Source organism: Hirsutella rhossiliensis, assembly GCF_020360975.1.
Source record: "Hirsutella rhossiliensis strain HR02 chromosome Unknown scaffold00008, whole genome shotgun sequence".
In the NCBI taxonomy this organism is placed as follows: Eukaryota; Fungi; Ascomycota; class Sordariomycetes; order Hypocreales; family Ophiocordycipitaceae; genus Hirsutella; species Hirsutella rhossiliensis.
In genome coordinates, this window is record NW_025408674.1 from 2673462 (window position 1) to 2697637 (window position 24176).

Here is a 24176-nt window from a genome sequence, read left to right on the forward strand (position 1 = left end):
GCATGGCATGGCGAGGGAGGAGGAGATTCGATATTCGTACAAGTGCGCACGCACGGCGGGCGGGGAAGCCAGAGAGCGCCCAGGACGATTAGAAGAGCAGGACAAAGCAACATGCAGACAGACGGGCAAGGCTAAATGCTGGGGTAATCGGGGCCCGTCCGCACACCCCTGCCGATCAGCTTGGTCCAGCCAACATAGCAGATATCCGTACGTTGCGTTCAAACATGGGACCAAGTAACGTGAGAATGGCGGTCGGCGAGGGCTGAGACGCAACAAGAGGGCTTCGAATAGCTGTGCATGGATCAGAGAATGCGTGTAAGCGGGCGCTGGCTGGCCATTCAGCCTGTCCGGGGATGCATAAGCAATGAAGCCATCATCAGCAAGACGCTATCTATTAGCAGAACGTCTTTGTCAGGAACAGGGCGTCAAAAGGCGTGTCGACGGGGTGAATGCAAGGTACTGTAACCGTACCGAGACTGGAAAGAAAGCTGGGCGAGGAGACGCAGGGAGCGCCGCATCTGATTGGCCGCTGCGTGTCTCTGTCCAGCCACGCTGCCCGCGGGGCCGCCGGGCGGGTTTGCTCTCAGCCACACCCACATGTCGCCGGCGGGGGTCGGGTGGCTTGTTCGCGCACGCCGCGGGGGGAGGGGGCGGGCCCTCGAATGTGGCGGCGGAACGGCCGCTGCCTTGTACCTTTGTACTCCGGGCAGGGGTCCGGCACGCAAGGGGAGGGAGCAAAGAAATTATACAGGGAGAGACACAGACTCTACTGCGTCGAAAACCCTCGAGCAGCTACTCCATAGAGATGGTGAAAGACGATGGATGAATGACAAGAGTAAAACAAGGAGTGGAAACAGGGGGTCATGCCAAAGCGAGTGGGCTCCATGCCTGGATCCATGGATGGCGCATGGTGACGAGGCCTTGCTTCGCCGGCAAACAATAGCAATCAAGGGAGAGGAGCATAGCATGTCCGCGATGCAAAGCCTAATTTCAATGCCCTTGCCCCTTGCGGTGCGATCTTCATGCTGATCGGCATCGGGAAGCGTGCTGCTCGGACGCCCTCCAATAAGTCAACATGTAAAGAGCCGGTCTGGATTGGATTTACAACTACAACGCTCACACACCCAAGCTTCAATGTCATCTCCTCTACTCCGTACTGTAGGCACGGATCCTTCTCGGGCAATGCACGGCGGGGGCCAATACACACATCCCCGTCGCAGCGTCTTCTCATTGACTCGCGGCCATTCTTCTTCAGTAGGTTTGCGTCTCAACAAGGGAGACGCAAGATGAGACGGGCATGCTGGACTAAGCTATACTGTACCGCTACCGGGGAGAAACCAGTAAAAGGCCAGAGTCAGTCTGCCTCATTGATTCGTCTCGTCCAAAACCAAGCGGGCCGAAGAATCGGTTCATGCGTTGTGCGGTGAAGGAGGGGAGGCTGTGCCGCCGACAAGTAACGGCCGCGGGACGGAGTGCGCGAGGCACGATGCTACTTTTAATGCCCGGCGGTGCGCAGCGATGGCGAGCCTCGAGCGCGACGACGACATGCTGCGCACACCGTGTCTTGTCTGGCCCCCCACCCTTCTTTCACGGGAATAGGGCAGTTGTGTGGTTGTAGGTGCGCGATCCCCCCATGCCAGCGACGGGCCGGGGGATGGCGATGGGGGGGGGGCACGCCTCAGTCATTGCTTACCCACGCTCGTTTTGTGGCTTTTGCCCCCCCTTGATCTTCTCATCTCATCGTCGCAGTGGGCAATTTAGTCCTCGATGGATCAAGGGACGAAGAAAGGCGAAGAAGCAGCCTAGATGAGGGAGAGCGTGCGGGGGAGACCGAGACATCCAGCTCATCCACACACAGAGACGGACACACACACAGACACACACACAGACACACACCCCCACAGACACACACACGGGACGAGTGGACCTTGATTACAGTGTGGGGATCCGACAATGAGCAAGATCCATCATTCTCGTCTATTGCCTTTACTGGATGATACGTACCGGCCTGGCCAATGTAATGACGAGGGACAGGGGAAAAGAAGGGACCGAGGAGCACCGATAGTCCAGGCTAGAATTCCTGGTGCGGCCGGCCTTTCTGAAAGGAGCTTCCTTATCGAGTCAGCAACTGAGGGAGGGACGAGGTGAAATGAAGGCGGCCCGACGATATGTCAAGCGATTCAAGCCCGGCAGCCTCATGAATCAGATTCCGTGTCTGCGGGAGAGGCAGTGTTTCGACACCCTCGACGGCTTTTTCTCCTCGTCTTGAGTGTGTGTGTGCGTGCGTGTGTGTGTGTCAAGGACCGGGGGGCGGGCGTCTTGGGAGTCGACATCTGTGGGGGGGGGGCCACCAATACCCCCTTGCGCACTCTATGACTCCATCGGCCCTTCATGCCATGGACGGGACTGAAGAGGGATGGAGGTGGTGATGCTGGGATCCCTAGACGTGAGACGAACCGCCCTCTCGACGGCGGGCGTGTCACTCCACCCCCCCTCATTCAATCTACAGTAGACAGATGAAGGGTAGGTAGGCATAGCTAACACCTCCCGGACGACGAAGGCCGAGATGGAAAGAAGACGCATTCCTCCTAGAGACGTCGCGGTGCAACAGGTGGTCTGCTGGGCCATGCTGATGACTCTTGGTCCTCCTCGCCTGCCTGGGACAGGATCCATCATGAACCTTCTTTTGGGTGGCGCATGTTTCGTTTCGACGCACGAGAAAGAATGAGAGCGTGTGGCGATGACGAAGGCGCGCGCACATGAGAAGGAAGCGTTGGTGGAGAGGGAGAGAGAGGGGGAGAGGGAGTGGCCAACAAAGTTTCCACGGCGCCGGTTCCCCTGCATTGCGCAAGGGACGTCGGCTGCACCGCCAGGTCCCAAGGCGTTGGCTGACATGTTTTTCTCCTCGATGCTTAACCACTCGTGCATGGGCGAAAAAGTCCGATTCCAAGTTGCTGGTTGCGGACAAGGAAGAACAACAAGTCATGCCAAGGCTGCCCTGCCCGACACAGCCAGCCAGTATTACGGTGGGCCAGTGAGTGGCAGCAAAGTCGTCGTGGCCTTGCTCGGGAGGCAGACAGCGACCGTGAGAAAAAAAAAGAAAAAAAACCCCCAAACAACCGACACGACCAGGAAGTCATGTAGGGCAGCGGGAGTCATGTAGGGCAGCGCGGCCGCCTCCTCTCTGGCCAGGCACAGGAAACGGGGGTCGTCCCGGCCGGACACGGCCCTCGGTGCCGGGGGTTGAGGCGTGGGGGCACTCACTCACACGCGCCGATGCCCGAAAACGGCAGGCATGACAAGAAAAGATGGCAGGCGGAGGGGAGAAGGGGAGGATAAGACGGGCGTCGGGACTCATTGGACAGGACGAATTAGGCTGTCGTTTCAGGGCCCCTGACAGGAGGAGGCGGGTTTCACGACGGACGCGCTCGGCGCCAATGGCCGGGCTGGCTGGCTGGCGCCCGCTGCTGGCGCTGGCTACCTTGGTACTAGAGGCTCTCTAACTTACTACGTACCTACGGATAATTTAGGTACCTACTCCCTAGGCTGCCGCCGCCAGCGCGCTCTCTCCCACAGCCCGAATGCGCTGGGGCTCGCTGGACGGGCTCGCTCAAGGGCGGCTTGCTTGCTTGCATGGGATGACTGAGAGGTTTGCGGCAAGCCACGGGGCGCCGAGGGACGCTGGAGCGGCCTCGTCCAATCGGGCCCCCCCTGGGCCCTCCCTCACCGCCGTCCACTCGACTACTGGGACTGGTGGTTTGGATGCCGCGGGCCCTTTGGATGCAACGGCGAGGCGCCAACTGCCAGCAAACAGGCGCGCGTCTCCCGCTGTTGCTGCTGCTTGCTGCTGCTGCTTCACGCACTCTGTACGGGCGGGATGAATGGGCTGGGCATCATTGTTAGTTATTATTAGGAAACGCCGTGTTTCTTCCATCATCGAGGGCATCCTTTTGACTATATATCCATCTACCCGCCGCGCCCTTTCTCCTCCTCCTCCTCTGTCCCGGCGAGCTGTGCATGTGCTGTGCGCAGTCTGTTCCCTTTCTCCTCCGTTGCCCCATTCTTGCCCGCCTGCTCGCTCTTCCACTTCGCTTCCTCGAGGAATATTGGCGCCCGAGAATCGCCAAGGGAGGCCGAATCTTTTATTCCACCTCTGCATACCTCGCCCGTCCCCGCCCCGCCTCCGGCTTTGGCGCTCAATTTTCCTTCTTCAATACCGGTTCTGCAATCATTTATTCTTCCCGCTTTACCGCCTCCTCGTTCGGACCCAGCCCCCCACCCACCGGCTAGGGGACACAGGGGATCGTCAGCGGTCTGCATTCCAGCACAAAGACCACCGCCCGCCGGCCACCGCCCACCGACCCTTTGCCGGCTGCCTACGTCGAGAGAGTGTCGCAGGCACCAACCGTTTCTTTACCACTTTCATCATTCGTTTCGGGCGGGCCCCGTTTTTTCCTTTGGCCTGTGCTGGGCTCCCTTTTCCGACATATTCGCTGCTTGATTCCAACCGCCAACCCCTCGCCTCTCTAGCCCGCACTTACAGGGCTTGCACACCACACGTCACAGCCAGCCTCTCTCGCCGTGCCTCCCCTCGATATTGGCGACGGCCTTGTTGGGGCGTTATATAGTTCTGGCTCGCTTCCTCTCTCCGGGGCTTCTGTTCTGCTCACACCATCACCATCCTCGGCAGCACAGTAAAGCTGCTTGTCCAGTCCCGAGCAAGAGAGTCAGCATTGAAACACTCCTTTCGACTTAGTCAGTGAAAGCCCCCTTTGCCCGACTCAACAGTCAGTCCCTTCTTGTCCAGCACGCACACGGCGTCGCCTGCCTTCTCTTTCTCTTTCTCTGTTCGTCTCGTCTCGTTGTTGGCGCTGCACATTATTCGCAAACGCACGCGTGTCACATCCCCGCCACACCTCTCCCGAAATAAGCACCAAGGCGCGCCACCACCGACGGCAATTGACGCTCGCGCTCTCTTCGCCTGTTTCCTCGTCACGACTCGCCCAAGTCCGTGGAGCCCGAAATCCGGGTACGCACCAACAGCAACCGGCACGGGCCTCGCAAAGGACTGACTGTCAAGAAAGGACAAGACGGTCCTCATCATCATCCTCTCGTACACACAAACACGCCTGCGCGCAGACTCAGGCTACCCCCCCGGGACTCGTCGGCGGAGACGACTTGACTCGGCAACGCATAAAGTCCCAAAGAGCCACCATCCTCGGAAATCTTTCTTGATCCAAGGACCCTTTTGTTTCCGACAGGCAGTGTGCGGATACAAAGAGTGAAGAAAAAAAAGGGGGCTTGTTCAGGCTGAACACATCTTTCTTTACTCTCCTCGACCGAGTACACTCACATTCTCATTCTCGATACTTATTCAAGACGGCGACGTCTGCCTCGTCTTCTCCTGGTCCCAGCCACGCTCACGCATTCGGCTGACTCACGCGAAAACCCTACTTCTTCTCCCACCTTGGCATCCCATCGATCCCGTCCGGCCCTCGTCGGCGAATAAGCGGTCCAGCCCTTCGCCCTCTCGCCTCCCGTCTGCTCCCGCCGCAAAGGAATTTGGCAACGTCGCACAAACCTCGGCACTCGGACCCGCCTCGCAATCCCTGCTGACAGATAGATCAACTCTAAACTCCCCGAACCCCTGTCGGCCTGGCCGCTAGAGCTGGCCCCAGCGATCGGTACTGCGACGCCTGTACTCCGACGCCTGTACTGCGACGCCTGTACCCCCGTACCCTCTCAACCTCAACCTCTCCCTCCCTCCATCCGTCCGTCCCCTGCAGCTGCACGCCGTTGGCACCCAAGCGCCCTCTCCCACCCCCTGCGGCACCCCCCCCCTCCACCCCCCCTACCCCCCTGTGGACTCAGCCTCGTGCCCCTAACGTCACCCACTGACGAATGTCCCACGGTCACTTGTCCCAGAAAGCAAGAGGCCACATGAGCCTTGCCCGACCTATTGTCTGACACTTACTTCAATAACCAAGCGCCCTCTCCCTTTTTTCACCGTTTTCACATTCTTCTCCCTCCCGTCCTCGCATCGACCCTCGACAAGGGCTACGCCTATATCCTCTGGCCGTCCCCTCTTCCTCTCGCTCTCTCTCTCTCTCGCCCGCGCTCTCTCGCTGTCTCTCGCTCTCTCGTTGCCCCTCGCTCTCTTCCGCCCGGTCCCTCGTCCAGCATCATCATCACCTTCACTACCGACGACCACCATGGCATCACGGCACCTCCTCACCATGGACGAGCTCAACAAGGCCGCCCTCGAGCACTTTGTCTACCAGCCCGTCAGCCGCGACATGATCTCGTACTTGGCCGACGCCGCCCACAACGTAATTACCTGCGACTCGACTCTCATGCCCTCCAAGAACCAGGCCCTGCCGCCCACGCCCCCGAGGAGCCCCGAGCCCCGATGCGCCCGCGCTGAAGACGACAGCCTGCCCACCCTCGACGAGTTCATCACACAGCTCGTCGTCTCCTCCAACGTCCAGGTCCCCACCCTCATGTCCACCCTCGTCTACCTCACCCGCCTCAAGGCCAAGCTGCAGCCCATGGCCCGCGGCCTGCGCTGCACCACGCACCGCATCTTCCTCGCCTCGCTCATCCTGGCTGCAAAGTACCTCAACGACAGCTCTCCCAAGAACAAGCACTGGGCCAACTACACCCACATCGCCACCGACCTCTACTCGTTTGGCTTCACCCGCACCGAGGTCAACCTCATGGAGAAGCAGCTCCTCTTCCTCCTCGAGTGGGACCTCAGGATCTCCGAGCAGGACCTCTACCGCGAGCTCGACGTCTTCCTCGAGCCTCTGCGCGTCCGCATCGCCGAGCGCCATGCCCGCAAGATGCGCCAGCGCGAGGAGAAGCGCCGCCAGCAGGACCTGTACGCCGCCGCCTCGACCCGCTATCCCAGCCCTGTCGCTTCCCGCGCCACCTCGCGCTCCCGCAACGCCAGCCTCGAGAACCTGCGCCCCGGCTCCGTCTCCCCCCCGGGCCTCACCTACAGCAGCTCGGCGAGCTCGTACGCCTCGTCGGCCCCCTCGAGCCGGCAGCAGTCGCGCTCCACGACGCCCCTGGAGTCGGACCCCGAGGCAACGCCCTACGAGACGCCCCTCAAGGCGCCCCTCTACGACTCCCCCGTCCAGATTGTCGTCGACGCCGACTCGCAAAAGGCTGTACCCGCGCCGTCGAGCGCGCGCATGCTGCCCTACGAGATCTCGGTAGAGCACTATCACCAGATGCACGACGGCGCAGCCAAGAAGCGCCACAAACGTGGCATGTGGGGGCGTCTCTTGGGAGGAGCCGTCACTGTTCGATAACCAGCATCGGCTCCCCTTTTCCTTCTTCACTTGTGTGATTCACGGCATGCATCAAGAGAAACAGACACGACACAATGAGCACGGCGTTTGCGGTGGCTTACACGACTCGCTTTCCCCCGGCTGGGACACGCGTCCAACATGACTTGGCACCTGCTTGACTCGACGACCCTACGTCGATGCCTAATAGTGCGCCACGACACAGGCGTCTGCATATATTATCATGTGTACAGGGCAAAAAAAATGTCACCATACAGGAGTCAACATCTCGCTTCCTTTTTCCTTTTCTCCTTTCTTATACCTGGGCCTCTGATGGACCGGGGCCGAGCTTGGTGTTGGAAATACCTCTTCTCTTACTTATACGGCGGCGAGAGAAAACAGCATTTGGAGTTTTGGGGGTTTGGGGCGGCCAGGCGCGCCTCGATGGGCCCTGCCGCGTTTCTTCGACTTGAGGAGGACTCCTCATTTTCCTTTCTTTTTTGGGTTTCTTTTTTCCTTTGCCTCTTCCCATGATATTGGGTTCAGGATATGGTAGATGGGTCCTAGGGTAGAACTGCTCCCCCCTCGTGGGCGGACCTAGCAAATACATCGCAACTTGTTTGACAAACACTACATGTCCAATGCTCTGTTTGCACGCGTGCATGCAACGCTTTCACGGAGGGGCGTGGATTTCGACAGTCGGTCAGCCCGGCGCCGGACCGCGCTGGGGTCACGGGACGGGAGGCGGGTGACTGTTGGCCGGGGGGGGGGGAGGCCACGCACGTTGGTTGTTTGCGGCCAGGCAGGCGCGCAAGACGCAGTCACGGCGCTGGCTTACACGCAACGGCACAGCGCACGCGCCCCCGCCCGTCACGCACGTTGCTCGGCCGTGGCAGACGGATCAGTCCAGCCTACGGTACTTACTTGCCCGCCTGCATACCTGCTCCAGCACATGCCTTAATTACCTGCCTGCCTACCTAGCTAGGTACTTTACATACTGTACGTGCTCGCCCAGACTTTCACACTTTTTTTGGTCACCACACAGACAGAACAGACGGAGCAGCAGAAACCCCTGTGTGCAACGGCCGCGGGACCCCCAATCCGGCGCCCGTCGGAGTTTGTCAACGACGATGCGCCGGGGCCCGTGCCACTTATACACTCGCTTGCGGGGGATATCAGGAGTAAAAGTACCGTACCGTACCGTACCGTACCGTACCGTACAGTGCAACACCCAAGACGAGGAGGAAAAGAAAAAGGAGGGAAAAAATAGTGGCGCGAACTGCCCCCCCCCTTCGTTGAAGCTCTCTCGCCACCAGGGGACGGCCAGGTGCAGAGCCGCGTGTGCTCACTTCGTCGCGTCTTCTGCCTGCCTGGCGGTGGGTGGCAAGGGGCGGTGATGGGATGCGGGCGTGGGCTGTTGGCTGCGTTTGGGGGTCACCGCCCGCCGGCGGGGGCAAGAGGGGCCAGGCGACGCAGCCTACACAGCCCGTCGAGTATAGAGGCCCATGTGCCCTGTAGAGGGCATCGTGGCCCGCCCCGCAGAGCTCGGCCTCCGGGCGTCCGCATCGGGGCAGACCTGGCCCTCCGGACCGTGCCCGTGTACACGCTGGGAGCAGAGTCTAAAAACCCACCGGGGTACGTCCTGAACGTGGAGATAAAAATAAAAAAAACAGAGTTGCGCGGGCGGGGGTCCAAGGGGACGGCGGACAAAGAATAAGAAAGGGAACAAGGCGCAAACGCCGGCCCCACACCCTTCGGACCCCCCGCCCAGTCAGCCCGCCGCATCCGGCCTCGCTCTCCCGCAACGGGACCCTGAAGCAACCTCTGGCTGGTGCCACCTACGGATAGGGGGTGCAGACCCTCGCATCGTCGCATGCACTCCCATGCGGGGCTGCATGAGCCCGCCATGTCGTGACCTCGCCTTCGGAATCGGCTTTTCTTGGTAGCTGTGTCTGTGTGTTCTCCGTAACATCGCAGCTGAACCACGGGCCGCTGCGAGGGCTGTGTGGCAACCGACGAAATCACCCCGTGCCTCCTCCGCGGCCACCGCCTCGTCGCTTTCCGGCTGGGGCCCGCATGGACCGCCAACCACACATGGAGAAGCCGCCCGTCAACAAACCTACACCAACCCGCTCACACCCGCGCATCCTCGTCACCGCCATCCGTCCATCACCTCGACGCTTTGGGCTCGCCTATCGGGGCTCCGCAACCATAGTCTTGGGCCGGAACCCCACCCACGGAATCTTGATCCGCAGGCTCAGGCTGCTCAGAACCACGCTGATGCTCGACAGCGCCATGGCAAGCGCCGCCCATACCGGGTCCAGCCGAACGTGGCCCCCGCCCCGCGTGCGCACCGCGTACAGGCATCCCGCCGCAATGGGCACCGCCAGCATGTTGTAGACGACGGCCCAGCCAAAGTTGACCTTGATGCGCCGGAACACGACCCGGCTGAGCTCCAGCAGCGTCAGCACCGCCGACAGGCTCGACGTCGCCAGCACAAAGTCGGCGCTTGATATCGCCACGTCGCTCCCGGACCCAATGGCGATGCCCACGTCCGCCGTCGTCAGCGCCGGCGAGTCGTTGATGCCGTCCCCCACCATGGCCACCATGGCCCGCCGCGTAGAATACCCGTGTCCTCGCCGCCGCCGCCTGCCCGTCTCATCCGCGTGGACCGTCGCCTGCAGGTACGTGATCTTGGCCGCCTTTTCTGATGGCAGTACCTCGGCGAGCACGTTGGACGAGGGGATACCGACGCGTTGCGCCACCGCCTGCGCCGTCGTCATGTTATCGCCCGACAGCATCCAGACCTGCGTCCCGCGACCCCGCAGCGCCTGGACCACGGCCCTTGCCTCCGGCCGGATTGGGTCCGAGACGGCCATGATGGCCGCCAGCTTCCACGCGCTGCCCTCGCGAGCTTTGGCGCCGACGAGCGCCACCGACTTGGCCTCGCTCTTCCAGCCTTGGAGAAGGTTCGTCGCGCGTTGAGATAGCGGGACCGACAGGTCGCGCATCAGGTGCTCGTTGCCCACGGCGACATGGAGTGGCCGGTCCTTGTACGCGGCCTTGATGCCCTTGCCCGGTAATTCTTCCACCTTGCCCAGCGCGGCCGACTCCAGCTCGGCGCCGCAAAAGCTGACAACGGCCTTGGCGATTGGGTGGCTGCTGTTTTCCTCGGCCGCCTTGAGCCCCGACAGCAGCGTCCGCTCGTCCACAACGTCGTCCATCTCGCCGTCCGGGAACAGGGCCGAGTCGGTGATGCGGGGCTCGCCGCCCTCGGTGAGGGTTCCCGTCTTGTCAAAGACGACGCAGTCAATCTTGCTCGCCTTTTCAAACGCCTCGCCTCCGCCCTTGGCCAGGACGCCGTGCTTGGCTGCGATGCCGCCGCCGACAAAGATGGCCGTCGGCGCGGCAAGCGCCAGGCCACAGGGGCAGGCGACGACAAACACGGCAATGGCGAATTGAAAGGCGAACGCGGCCTGTCCGCCGGAGTTGTTCAGCTCCTCATCGGAGACGTGGCCGGTAAAGGCAAGAGCCATCCACACGGCCCAGGTGATGACGGCGATGAGGGTCACGACGGGGACAAAGTACGACGTCATCAGGTCCGCGATTTGCTCCACGGGGGCTCGCTTCGTCTGTCCCTCGCGGACAACCTCGACAATCTGGTCAAGCATCGACTTGCCGCAGGTGCCCGTGATGCGAACCGTGATGGCGTCAGCCTTGTTTATCGTGCCCGCGTAGACGCTGTCTCCGGGCCCCTTTTTGATGGGACGCGACTCGCCCGTGAGGCTCGACTCGTCAAAGTTCGTATCGCCCGTGACAATGACGCCGTCGGCGGCCGGCGACGCGCCGTTGGGGATTCGGATGAGGTCACCGTGCTCCAGTCGATCAATCTCGGTGGCCGTGGTTTTCGGGTTCCCCAGCCTGTCTTGCTCGATGAGTAGCGCCGTGCTGGGACGAAGCTTGGCCAGCGCCTCGACCGCACTCCCAGTCTTGGACTTGCTGTAGCCCTCAATCAACCTTCCTGCGAGCAAGAAGAGCGTGAGGAAGACGACCGAGTCAAAGTAAAAGCGACCCTCGGGCACGTGTGTTTCCTGGTTGATCGCCGCGGCAATCATCTGCGCAACCGACGATAGGTACGCTATGCTTGTTCCCAGGGAGATGAGCATGTTCATGCTTCCAAACTTGTAGAACCTCTCCAGCAGCGGCGTGCGGCTGTTTCCTCGCCACAGCGTTCGAAGTTCCTTGACAGCGCGCACGTGGAAGACGTCGGCGGCCAGGAAATAGACGGGTGTTGCGAGGACGCAGAGGATGATTTCGAGACGGCTCAGGCCCGACTTCCAGGGCTCCATCAGGTATCGCCTCGTCGGGTCTGTTGAGGGAACCAGGCTCATGTAGACGATGCCCAGGATGAACGAGGGGATGGCGATCAAGATGGTGAGGATTTCGCGATAGAGGAGCTCGCGCTGGTGCTTTGCCCTAATGGCCCTGGACCGCTCCTCCAACGTCGGGGGATGGTGGATGGAGGCGTGCAGAGATGGGTCCGTGGCCTCGATGGCGGAGAGAATATGGCGGATGGTGAGGCGAGGGGCTTCTGGGAGATAGCGGACTCTGAGCCGGGGCTGCTTGACCGTCGGTTCCTGGAGGATCTCGATGCGCGAGGAGTCGAGGTTTCTCAGAGTCTGGCAGATCCTGTCGGGACAGCGGTGGCAGAAGATGCCGTCGACCTTGATCTCAACCTCGCGCTCGTCGGCCGACTGCCTGTGCTGGTTGAGGTCGACGACCTTGTCGAGGATGGCGTCGTAGCCGAGATCCGAGATGGCCTCGACGATGTCTTTAGCGCGACTGGGGTCGGTGAAGTCGACCGAGGCGCTGTTGGAGACGAGATTGACGGTGATCTTGGAGATCCAGGGGTGCTTCTGGACCTCGTTGGTGATTGTGTTTACACAGACGGCGCACGTCATGCCGCCAACGGACACGGTTGCGCGCAGCAGAGGCGAGGGAGCTCCGTCGACGACGACGCCGTCAAAGGGCACGGCCGAGGTCTGCCTCTGGATGCTAGACGCAAAGGACAGGGTTCGGACGAGGCGGACGCGGTTCTCGGACAAGTGGTCCTGGTCATGGGCTACAGCCGACTTGCACGCCTCGCAGTTTTCCAGATGGGCGGCGGCGATGGCGGGGCTCGGAGTGCCGGGGGGCGTCTTGTTGCGCCAGAGGCGGGACCATATGTCAAAGGTTCCGTAATTCTGGCGGGCATCTCGCGGAGAGACGCAGTCGATGTCGGCCTCGACGGCAGCCGAGGTGTCGACGCCGCATATGTCGAAGCCGGCGTCTTGCAGCGTCTTGCCCATGGCGCGGATAAAGTCGGCGGTGGGGTCCTCGTGCTCGACGGTGACGACCGAGGTGACGACGTTTGGCGAGACCCAGAGGACCCTGTCGGCGTACTCGTCGTGCAGGAGACTCTTGATGAGGGCTACACATGACGGGCAGTGAAGGTTGCCCAAGAGGTAGGACGTGGTGACGGTGTTTGCCGGAGCCATGGTCGCACGACGACGGGGCCGCCGGGCGAGACGGCCGGGCGCTGAAGGATGTGATGAAGTATACTGCAAGGTAATGGCCGGCCAGATGGGGTGTCGAGGGGTGTCGAGGGATTCGAGAGGTGAGGGGAGGACGATGAAGTTTGCACGGTGAGTACCTAAGCGAGGAGATGCAGAGCGAGGGAAGGCAGGTGGGGGGAGAGCAATGAGGGTAGGCAGCACCACGACGACGACGGGCAAGAGAAATGACGACGACGAAGAGAAAGAAGAAGACGAAGGGTTACCGGGGAAAACAAGTCTACAATTCCACGCAAAGGATTCTGGGCGTTGGCATTTTTTTATAACGAGCAAAAAGCCAAAAACCGGCACAAATGTCGCAAAGCAACTAGGCTGCATGTAGCATCTGCGTCACTTGTGCCGGTGGCCGCCTGCACACGCCGCATCGCCCATTGATGCCATGCGCGCCGATAGAGGGACTGACGAGATAGTTGGTCGAGTTGCGTGAGGGCAGGACGAGGTGCAGCGTGTCCTTGACACCACCGGAATGACAACTTGCAGGTGGTTATCCGAGGGTGAAAGCCGCAGAAAGCGGGTCCCTTTGGATTTGCCGCGCCGGAACGCAGGCATCTTTGTTGACATCGGCTCGGTGCAGACATGTACTGTAGAGAGTCGGTCGGGGTCGGTACTTGGTGCGCCACACCGCTCACCGCCGTCGTACAAATCGACCAAGTCGGTAGATACTCCGCACAAAGGACTCGCCGAGTACCGGAGCCGGTGATCTGTGTCACGTGGCCTGCCCCCTATCTTCTGCAAGCCGCCAGTTCGAATTCTACGTCGCAAACAAAAACTTCGTCGGGTCAATCTCCCAGACATTGTTTCTGCCGAGTCTTCAAGCAGACATGTATGCTTCGAAATGCATGGCCCAAAGGCGCCCACAGGGGCTCGGCGAGTCCCTGAAATTCTTCCCAACTAATACTTCAGGCAAAGTCCAACCGCAGCCTTACAGTACTGCCGACTGCTTGGCTCTCTTTGGAGGACAAGGGACATTTCTCCCCTTCACCCAGGGTCAGTCCCGTGCCTGGGCATCTGTCTTGTCAGACCGACCTTCTGCCAATCAGCGTCTCCTGCCGCGACGAATCCGGTAGCGCTCTCCATGGGACCCGCATCAGGGGGATTTGCCGCTGCTCCTGGGGCGAAGAATGATCACCTTTGCGAGCCCTCCTTTTTCAAAATATTTTTTTAAAAAATTAAACACGGGCAAAATAACCGCTTTTCTTCAAAACACTCAAGCAACATGAGAAAGCATCACACCCATAGTCATCGTGTCCGTCATCATCAAAGCCCATCGGATCATCGGCCGAGGCCGCGGAAGTCGGAAAAAGCGGGCCCCACCCCGAGCGCCCGGGTGGACCGGGGGTGTCTTGCATCATGGCCGCTAGACCCCTTTGAGCCTAAAACAATTGCGTGATTCTCCTCGAGTATCAACAATCTGACGGAAGCACCGACAACGACGAGCAAAACCACCAACCCGAGGTATGGGCTTGGAATTACTACTAAAAAGAGGGTCGCCATGACTCCTTACAAATCCACCCTCGCTCGTGCCCCTTGTTTCCTTCCTTTACACTGCTCCCTTGTCCTCCTCTTCTGCCTCTTCTTCATCACCGTCGCCCTCGCCTCATCCCTTCCTCCAGCCGATAAAGTTGCGCCCTTGGAAGAGACGTTGCCTGTGAGGACTGCTCTTGTGCTTCCCATCCCCGGCCATTGCCTCCCCGAGACGCCTGGGAAGCGGGGCTCCTTGGTCTACCCGTGTCCTTTACGCCGACGAAGAGAGGATACAGTCTTGAAATGCATCTCCCGCCGCCACAGTCAAAGCCAAGGCCCTCGGGCTTCCAGGCCTCGTCGTCCACTCTGCCCTTTGGCCAACCGGTCCCCCTGGCTTCCATTTCCGCCCCGGCCTACGTCACCGCCCAGCTCCTCGTCCAGCAGGTGGCCTTTAAGCTGTCGGACAAAATCTACTCCTTCTCACCAGAGACGTTCGATCTCGACATTGCCGCAAAGCAGTGGGCCGCCGACGAGGGCCGGAACATCCATGGCTACACCCCCTCCGTCCTACCCCTCCAGACCCGGACCGGCGCCGGCGCCCTGGCCCTGGGCTACATCTTCTCCCCCGACTTTGATGTCGCCAAGAGGCACATTCCCCAGACCCTGATTGCCCCCTCCGGCAGCCTACAGAATCTGCGGGGCACGCTTGACCAGCTCTCCCTGCTGTACAGCCTCTCCAGCCCCTTTGTCGCCCACATCGCCGCCGCCGACTACACTGCCAGCCATGGCCTCGCCTCCAACTATGAGGCGACGCTGCGACTGGCCGAGGATCTCGGCTTGGCCCTGGTTGCCAGCTCGTCGACGTACGAGGCGCAGCACATGTCTCTCTTCTCCACCCTGCTTGCCACCTTGACCCCTACGCTGCACATCTACGACGGCATCCGTGTGGCCCGGGAGACGCTGCGCGTTGTCGATGCTCTGAGCGAGAGCGGAGTTGCCGACTTGTACACGAGACTCGCCGCCGAGGCCCGCAAGCTGAACCAGCGATTGGACACGGCGGGCAAGGTCCTCGAGCTTCTGAAGCTCTTCAACGACGATCTCGGCACCGTCTACGAGCCCTTTGAGTACCACGGCCACGAGACCCCGGACATTGTCCTGGTTGCTTTCGGCAGCGTCGAGACTCAGATCGCGAAGCAGACCCTGACCAAGCTTGCCGCCGACGGGGCCAAGGTCGGCGTCGTCAACGTCCGTGTGTACCGACCCTTTATCGAAGAGGCCTTCCTCAAGGCTGTTCCCGCTTCGGCCCGCACCATTGCCGTCCTCGGCCAGGTCCGGGACGAGGCCGCCGTCGAAGACCAGGCCATTCCGTCTGCCCTGTACGGCGACGTCCTGACCGCCGTCACCTTTGCCGGCACCTTTGACCAGGAGCCCGAGGTCATCGACATCAAGTACTTCCCTGCTCAGACCCTGACACCCCAGGGCCTGGTGAGCACCCTGCACAAGGTGTTTGGCAACGACGACGTCGCAGGTGAGCTGCCTTCCCTCATCGCCGCCCAGCAGTATACCTTCTGGGACGTCGATGATTCGGCGGCCCTGCACTCCCCCGCCGTCATTGGCCGCGTCTTGTCCCAGGAGTCAACCACCAACGTCTACGCGCACACGGCCTTTGACAACCTCACGCAGGGCGGCGTCGTCCGCACAGACCTGCGGGCGTCCAAAAAGGCTCTCGAGGCGCCCTATGCCGTCAACGAGGCAGACGTGTCTGTCATCGGCGACGAGAGGCTCTTGAAGGAGGTTGATGTTTTGAAGAGTGTCGCCGATGGGGGCAAGGTTCTCCTGAAGCTGTCCGGCTTCAAGCAGGACGAAGTCGAGAAGCGGCTCCCCGCTACTTTCCGGAGGCGCGCCTACGAAAAGGGCATCGACCTGTTCGTCTTGGACATCTCGTACTCGCCGGCATTTGAGAATGACGCCTTCTCGACCAAGCTCCTATTTGAACTTGCCTTTTTGAAGCTCGCCCAGCCTCAGCTGTCGCCTCAAGACATTGGCAACCTGACTCTGGTCGAGGGCCATCCGCCGACGCTGCAAGAATGCGTCGATGCCCTCGACCAGTGCCTTGACAAGCTCGAGGTCTCGGCGGCCTGGGGCGAGTTCGCGCCGGACCACAGCGAGCCCGCGCTGCGCACGTCAATCCAGACCAATAGTTTCGTGCCATTCTTGAAGCAGGAGACCGAGGAGGCCCCGCAGCTGCGCGACTGGCAGGCCGCTGCCAAGGGCATCGTATTCAAGGAGGCATACGGGACGCGGGCAAGCCTGCGGCCCGACCTGCCGGTCAAGACGGCCACGATCCGCGTCAAGGAGAACCGGCGACTGACACCGGCTGACTACGACCGGAACATCTTCCACATCGAGTTCGACCTTGGCGACTCCGGGCTCACGTACAAGATTGGCGAGGCGCTGGGGATCCACGCCGACAACGACGAGCAACAGGTCAACGACTTCGTGCGGTGGTACGGCGTCGACGCGGCCGAGCTGGTGCTGGTCCCCGCGCGCGAGGACCCGACGGCGCTCGAGGCCCGGACGGTGCACCAGGCGCTGTTGCAGAACATTGACATTCTCGGCAAGCCGCCCAAGCGCTTCTACGAGGCGCTGGCCGAGTTCGCCACCGACGAGGCGGAGCAGAAGCGGCTCGCGTCGCTGGGCAGCTCGGCGGGCGCGGCCGAGTTCAAGAGGCGGTCCGAGGAGGACACGGCCACGTACGTCGACGTCCTCGAGGAGTTTTCGTCGGCGCGCCCCGGCTTCCACGACCTGATGCAGCTCGTGGGTCCGCTCAAGCGGCGCGAGTATTCGATCGCGTCGGCGCAGGCCGTGACGCCGACGACGGTGGCGCTCATGATTGTCGTCGTCGACTGGGTCGACTCGCGCGGCCGGACGCGCTACGGCCAGGCGACGCGGTACCTGAGCCGGCTGCAGCCGGGCGCGGCGGTGACGGCGTCGGTCAAGCCGTCGGTGATGAAGCTCCCGGAGCGGGACACGGCGCCGCTCATCATGGCCGGGCTGGGCACGGGACTCGCGCCGTTCCGCGCCTTTGTGCAGTACCGCGCGATGCAAAAGGCCCAGGGCAAAGACATCGGCTCCATCCTGCTGTACCTCGGCTCGCGGCACCAGCGCGAGGAGTACCTGTACGGCGAGGAGTGGGAGGCGTACCTGGCGGCGGGCGTGGTGACGCTCGTCGGCAGCGCCTTTTCGCGCGACCAGCCGCAAAAGATTTACATCCAGGACCGCATGCGGCAGACGCTCGGCGACATTGTCAAGGCCTACGTCGAGGAGGAGGGCAGCTTCTACCTGTGCGGGCCGACGTGGCCGGTGCCGGACGTGACCAAGGTGCTGCAGGAGGCCATTGCGGCCGAGGCACAGGCGAGCGGCAAGAAGCTCGATGCCGGCAAGCAGATTGAGAAGCTCAAGGAGGAGGGACGCTACGTGCTCGAAGTCTATTAGGAGGGGGATACCAGGTATCCAGGGGCGAGAGCGCATCCATCACCTGGCATTTCCTCGCGTGGCTCCCCCGGACTAGGCGGCCTACACTGTATGTACAGCTCGGGCATGGCGCTTCGTGTCAGCCGCGACAAGAAAAAGGGGCGTTTGGGGCTGACTGGATGAAACGAAAATGATGCCACACACAGAGAGCCACATGGAACCATGGTCTTGGCTGTGCACCGTTCGTGGCGCCCCGTGTCGAATTGCCCCTGTCCCTTGTCCCCATCTCTGTCGAACGATGGCCTCACTGCCACCGTCCCTCGCCGTCGATGCTCGCGATCCGTGGCCGTTGTCGATGACGCGGCGTGCTCGTCTCCTGACTCCGCCACCAACGAATGCACTGCCGCTCCAGCCCGGTCGGTCCAGGCCTTGCCGCCCCGGGCCGTGTCCGGACAGCTCCCGCGGGCCTCCCAGCAAGACGGGGGCCAGTGTTCGTACAGTGCTGTGCCCGGGGTGCGAAGGAGGCTGGTCCGGAACGAGGGAAGCGGATTCCGTACAGCCAAGTGGCGATGCAGCCAAAGTGGCGAGTCGAGCACCGGCAGTGGCATGATCAGCGAGCGAGCCATTGCCATCACTGTCTTACAAACTGCACTACTCTTGTCGTGGCTCTTGCGAGTATCCATCCGTACGATGACAGAGAAGCCAAGCCCCATCTGTCCCTCATCCATCCATATGGGCACCGCGAGCCATGCAGAGTCGCGGGGTTAAGGGACGCGGGCGACGACGCATCGTGCTGCTGCCGCCGCCAATCCCAAGGGGCCGAGACGCCATTCGCCAAGGGGCCCGGAGGAGAATCCGTTGCTACAAGCCCTACAACGTCACGATGCATTCACAAGCACAACCCGGTGCAACTCGCCACCGCCCACATTCCGTATGCGGTTCGTACGAAGCGACGCATATGCATGTGCCCAGCTGTAGAACAAGTACGGATGTGGATAGGCCATCCACACATGTAGTGCCATGCATGGATGTATCGTGCCGGTGCATGCGACGCCCGTACAGTACACAGGCCCGCATGCCATTTACAGGGCCTGCAACGCCTTCGTCTCGCATTGTGTCTATGTAGGTATGTATGCACATGTGTATACAAGTCACACATGCCCTCGGATCCGACGCTTGACCGTGCAAGCCGTCCAACCCACGCGAGACTCGTGCGAGGGGAGAGACAACAAGCTTCACCCCGTAACCTTCCATACAGACGTATCCGTACAAGTCGCAAGCCTGCATGCTGTGTGTTATATTGCGGGTGCCCAGATCGTCTGCTCTTGCATGCCCCCTCGCCCCGGCTATGTGTTACAACTCGCCTTCCGGTCCGGGCAGCGTTCCGTCACCCTATCAGTGGTTTCCACCGTCATCTGGGGTCGCAGGGGAGGTGTGAATGGTCGCCAGATGAGGAAGCAAAAGGGCCGGAGGCAAGCAAGACAGCCAGCCGCTCGCTCCGCAACGTCAACCCCCCCCTTAACTTCCGCCGCCCGCCCGCGCCCACGGGCCGGCCTCCCTCTTGACCGCCAAAACGCGGAGCCTCTTGTCTCCCTCCTCCCGGGCCTGCAGCTTACGTCTGCGCACCGGCCCCGCAACCCGGCCGCCGCACCTCGCCATGGCCCCCAGCTGATGCGACGGCCGCCACCTTGGTCCAAGTCGCGGAGCCCCTTCTCGGGAGCGCACCAAGCCTCGACGACCCGGAGCGCTCATCGTACGGCCGATCATATCTTGGGGCCCTCCCTGCAGAGCGAGACCGACTGCGTCCTCAGCGCCGTGCCCCTTGACCCACCCCAAGACGGGGGCGAGGCCTTGTCTGGCCGCGCTGGACTCTCGAGGACCCGAGTCCGCTGGACCCGACGTGACTCGTCGGCATTGGACATTCCACACGGGACCAACACCCCTGATGATAGGCCTCGAGGAGCGCTAGTTCCATGATGGCACCTGTATGGAAACGGAACCAAATCTCCGAAATCCCTATATCGATTTGCCCAAGTGCGCGATGGCGTTTTGTAAAGTTGTACGTACAACTCCGCCATCCCCTGCAGCCTCCTACGCATATGCATCTTCACCAGTCACATCAGCTGGCGTTGCGTCCATCCACAATGCCTGGCTCTATTGACCTTCCCTTTCCTGTCCATGGGAATGTTCTGCCTGTCCATGGCAAATCTTCTAACTGCACAACACGGCGCCTGGAACAAGGGAAAACAGGCAAGTGATGTGGGACTGTCAACTCCATGTAAAATGCTGTCCAGCGGGACCCCAACGAAAAGCCGGCGCAAAACTCCTATGCCTGTTCGCACAGTTACACTACCGTCTTCGCAGGTGCCTTGTATACTTCGCCCTCGTCGTCAATCGTCACTTTCGCATCTCCATGTGGCGAGCATGGCCGCGGGGGAGACAGCGAAAGAGGAAAAAGCCCATGAAGATGAAACCCAGCAGAAACAAGACAAGCGATCAAGAGCCAAAGATGCGGGGGGGGAAGACGATGATTCATTCGAGAGGCCAGGGAAAACAGCACCGGCTCACGAGATCCAGTCCTGCAGGTCCCCGACTACCTGGTACGTCGGATTGGCCGAGTGGCCATCACCGCCCTTCTTGTCCCACGCCCAACGATCAGCGTACTCGGAGTCTAGGCTGCCCTGCATCATGTCCGCAATGTAGTCACCAATCACGGGCAAGAACTTCCAACCGTGAAACGAGCCGCCCGTGGCCACGTAGAGGCCTTGGCAGTGTGGATGAGGCGTGACGAGGAAATCGTGCGTCGGGGTTGATGCGTCCCTGGCCAGGAAGCATCCCGCATGTTAGAACGGGATTGGCTCACTCTGCGAAGCGAGCGTGCTTCTCGGGGGCGGGGAAGCCAGGTGATAGGCTCGGGCTTACCAGCACATTCGATATGCGTCAATGGGTATCTCCTCGGCCTCCTTGCCGTATAGGCCGTCGATGGTTCTCCGGGCCCGCTCCTGGAAGAAGCTGAGGAAGCGAGGCCCGGTCCAGACGTTGAAGACGTTTTGGTCCGGGGCAACCGACATGCGCTCACCGGTCGGCGGGAATGGGACATAGTTTGTGAAGCACATATCGCAGTTGAACTTGATGGTGCCGTCGTCGAGTATCGACATGCCCTCGCCTGCAGCCAGCCGTGGACCGGTCAAAAGCCTCCTCGCCAATAGCACGTCCGGGATGCGACGCCCACGTACCTTTGACCTGTGGCAGGCAGTTCTTGAGCACCGGAATCGGCGCAAACTTGGCCCTCTGCTCGCCAAAGAGCTTGGCGTAGAAGCTGACGGCCCCGGTCGCCACGACGCGGTCGCCGACGTGCAGGAGCCTGTTGTCGGGCGCGCTCTGGGCCAGCAGCGCCGGGGTGCGAGCGCCCGCCGCCAGCAGCGTCTTGTCGGCCTGCAGCGTCTCTCCCGCCTCGAGGCTGACGCCCGTGCATTGGCCGGCGGGGCCAAAGTTGAGCCTCTTGACGACGCCCACGACGTACTCGACGCCCTGGTCCACCGCCTCCTGCACCACGGCCCCCAGCGCCTTGTCGGCCTCGGCAAAGCCCACCGACGGGTTGTACAGGACCGTGTCGAGGCCGCCAAAGTCGGCCGTCGCAAACGCCCCGTTCCAGCGCCTGCGCACCTCGTCGACGGCCAGGAACTCGGAGTCGTTGGCAACCCCCATGTCCCGGTACGCCGCTATGCTCTCGTCGCCGAAGCTCGACGTGTCGGCCCGCAGCATGCCCACCTCGTGGTAGTGCGCGCTGTAGAGCCTGTCGCTGCGCCACTTGGGCATCGCCTTGATCAACATGCGCATGTAGAGCTTGTCGGGGTAGTCGTCGCGCACAATCTTGTTTACATCGTGCGACGCCGCTCTGGGGTTGGGGAAGGCGGCCGTGTCGATGAGCGTCACCTTGGCATTGCCGCGTTGGACGAGCGTCAAGGCTGTGGCGGCGCCAAAGTTGCCGGCGCCGATGATGATGTAGGAAGTCATGGCCCACGAGGGGAGGGAAGCTTGGTGTTTTGACGCCCTGATGTCTCCGGGGCTGCTTGAGTGGGCGGTCTGGAAGTAGCAACGGTGATGTCTAGATTGTCGAGAGATGCACGACGTCTTTGCTCTGGCGATGGATGGCGGCGACGGAGAGGCTTCTCTGGCAATTTATATAGAGCGAGAGATGACGGTGATTGGGGTCCAATCTCTCTTGCCCTCGTCACGGCTCGGGGAGGAGGGTGAATCTAGCAGAGGGGGGTCTTTCGTCTTGATTCAAGGCAGAAAGCACAGGCGAGGATGTGTGTAAGTGACGCAGGCAGAGCCGGTCAACAGCGGCGGCCAAGGCAGGGTAAGGCGCGGATGGAGCTCGCGCGCGGCGTCTTATACGGCCTGGGTGAGCTGGCAACGACAAAGGACGGCAGGGGAAAAGGTCGAGGGGCACCCGATGCATTCCACTTTTGTCTGCTGGCAAGATGGAGAGAGAGAGAGACATGGACAGGCTCGGATCCGGCCTCCTGTCAGTAGTTGGGCGCCGTTGGGACTTTATACCTCGAACGCTCTCTGATGATCCCCCCCGAGGGACGTGGCGCCTAAATTAGCAAGAGGGAGGGAGGTGTGTGTGCGTGTGCGTGTGCGTGTGTGCGTGTGTGTGTGTCGTCTCTCCGTCGTCTCTCCGTCGTTTCTGTAACAGCCGGAAGCAGCCGCCGGCAGCAACAGAGGACCCCCAGTCAGACATCAAGGCACGGCAAGGCAAGGCAAAGCAAAAATGGAGTCGCCAAACGAGCTCAGCCTAGGAAACAGCCATGCTTGGCCGGACCGACGGGTAAAGTCTTTCCTCTTTTCCCCAAAACAAAACAAAAAACAGGCGCCTCTGGCTGGTCCCGCTCGTCTCGAGGTCGTCCGTCTCCTCCATGCATGCGGCATCCTCTCCGTATCCACACACACAGCGAGAGTCCCATGTACGTAAACATGGGTATTTTATCCATCGGCTCATTGAGCCATGTGCGTCTGATTCGCGTGTGAAAAGGGCCGCCAAGCACCGTCCGATGAGAGAAGCCGTACCCACCGAGGCTGCGTCCAGGTTACATGGCGGCAGGCGGGACAAGATGCCACGCCACCGCTGCGCGACGAGATGCTTTGGGGCGAGTTCGTACCTACTTCGATTGCAATCATGGCACGGGAGGCGATCCGGCGGCACGGAGAAGCCGTGCTTTTTCGATGGCGAGACCCGGCTGCTGGGATCGGAACGGGCATCAAAGTTATACAAGCACGCAACTTAGGTATGGATACATACGCCCGACACAGGCCATGGTTTGGCGCCGGGCAGTGTCTCATCCCGAGAAACGGGATCATCCTCTCGCGTCTCTTTCCACGTCTGCGGCGTGGCGGTGACCTCTGGGAACCCAGGATCCAGACAGCCCGTCAGGTACAGATTCCGCAGTCCTCGGCAGTAGCGCACATCAGATGCGGGGGACATGCTCAGGCTGCAGAGATCGCAGAGACCGACAGGCCTCTCTCTCCCTCGTCCGTCTTCTTTCTCTGGACGGTTGGGTACGGTCAAGTTGTTCAACCACGACTCTGCCGGTCCCAACACCTCGTCTCCTTTCTCACAGGACCGTCATGGCTAGCGCACCTTGCACGCTCGACACTTTGTGTTCGAGGTAGTGTCATGCGGCATCCTCGATGTCGGCCGGGGATTAGTGCATGTTGGTAGGCAGTTTGCGCCAATATGAGCCGCCGTGGGTGATTATACGAAGTGATGCGGTACCGTCTTTATGGGGTGTGTGCGTGTATGCTGGTGAATATTGCATGTCTGGGTATGTAGGTGGAAACAGGAGGCTAGTTACGTTATCTGATCGTGGTCGGACGGCAAAGAGAAAGAAGACGACCCAAGAAAGACATTTGGATCCGATGAGAAAACAAGACGATGTCGCAGTGGTATAGCGGCGGCCGGCGCGGAAGCCGGGGGGCCCGAGAGGCTAGTGCGCGGCTCTCCACTTCCGGCCCGCCTTTCCAACGTCGGCGATGAAGCGGGTCTGCCGTGTCTTTCCCCAGCGACGCACTGTGACGGGGGACGCGGTGCTGGTGGTGAGAGAGATGAGGTGACGAGCCGCCCGTTGAGATTCAGGGACAGAAGAAAGAAGGAGACTGACGAGCTGTGTCAAAGGTATTGATTGGTACATAGGGGCATGGAATACCAATGCTAGGGCTTTCCCGAGACAAACGTTGCAGGTGCGGATATCCGTAGTCTCTTGTCCCGTTCAATGTTTCTATTTTTACGTGTATACCTGGTCTTCAAGCCTCTCCGTCGACCCTCCGT

The 24176-nt window shown here is 61.1% G+C and overlaps 4 protein-coding genes across 4 annotated transcripts; 2 read left to right on the forward strand and 2 right to left on the reverse strand.

The window, feature by feature from the left end:
• Positions 1-6236: 6236 nt before the first annotated feature.
• Positions 6237-7316, forward strand: HRG_07696 (cyclin domain-containing protein; the record flags this gene model as incomplete). The annotated part of the gene is made up of 2 exons (XM_044866167.1): positions 6237-6329; positions 6372-7316. The coding sequence occupies 2 exons, from the start codon at positions 6237-6239 to the stop codon at positions 7314-7316; spliced, it is 1038 nt and encodes a 345-aa protein (XP_044719131.1).
• A 2168-nt stretch (positions 7317-9484) lies between these two features.
• HRG_07697 (e1-E2 ATPase domain-containing protein) lies at positions 9485-12829 on the reverse strand (the record flags this gene model as incomplete). Its single annotated transcript, XM_044866168.1, has 2 exons — positions 9485-9970; positions 10013-12829. 2 exons carry the CDS (start codon positions 12827-12829, stop codon positions 9485-9487), a joined length of 3303 nt encoding a protein of 1100 aa, XP_044719132.1.
• Positions 12830-14671: 1842 nt separating this feature from the next.
• Positions 14672-17863, forward strand: HRG_07698 (FAD binding domain-containing protein; the record flags this gene model as incomplete). The annotated part of the gene is made up of 1 exon (XM_044866169.1): positions 14672-17863. The coding sequence occupies one exon, from the start codon at positions 14672-14674 to the stop codon at positions 17861-17863; it is 3192 nt and encodes a 1063-aa protein (XP_044719133.1).
• Positions 17864-20406: 2543 nt separating this feature from the next.
• Positions 20407-21859, reverse strand: HRG_07699 (FAD dependent oxidoreductase domain-containing protein; the record flags this gene model as incomplete). The annotated part of the gene is made up of 3 exons (XM_044866170.1): positions 20407-20662; positions 20765-21008; positions 21079-21859. 3 exons carry the CDS (start codon positions 21857-21859, stop codon positions 20407-20409), a joined length of 1281 nt encoding a protein of 426 aa, XP_044719134.1.
• Between the last annotated feature and the right edge of the window lie 2317 nt (positions 21860-24176).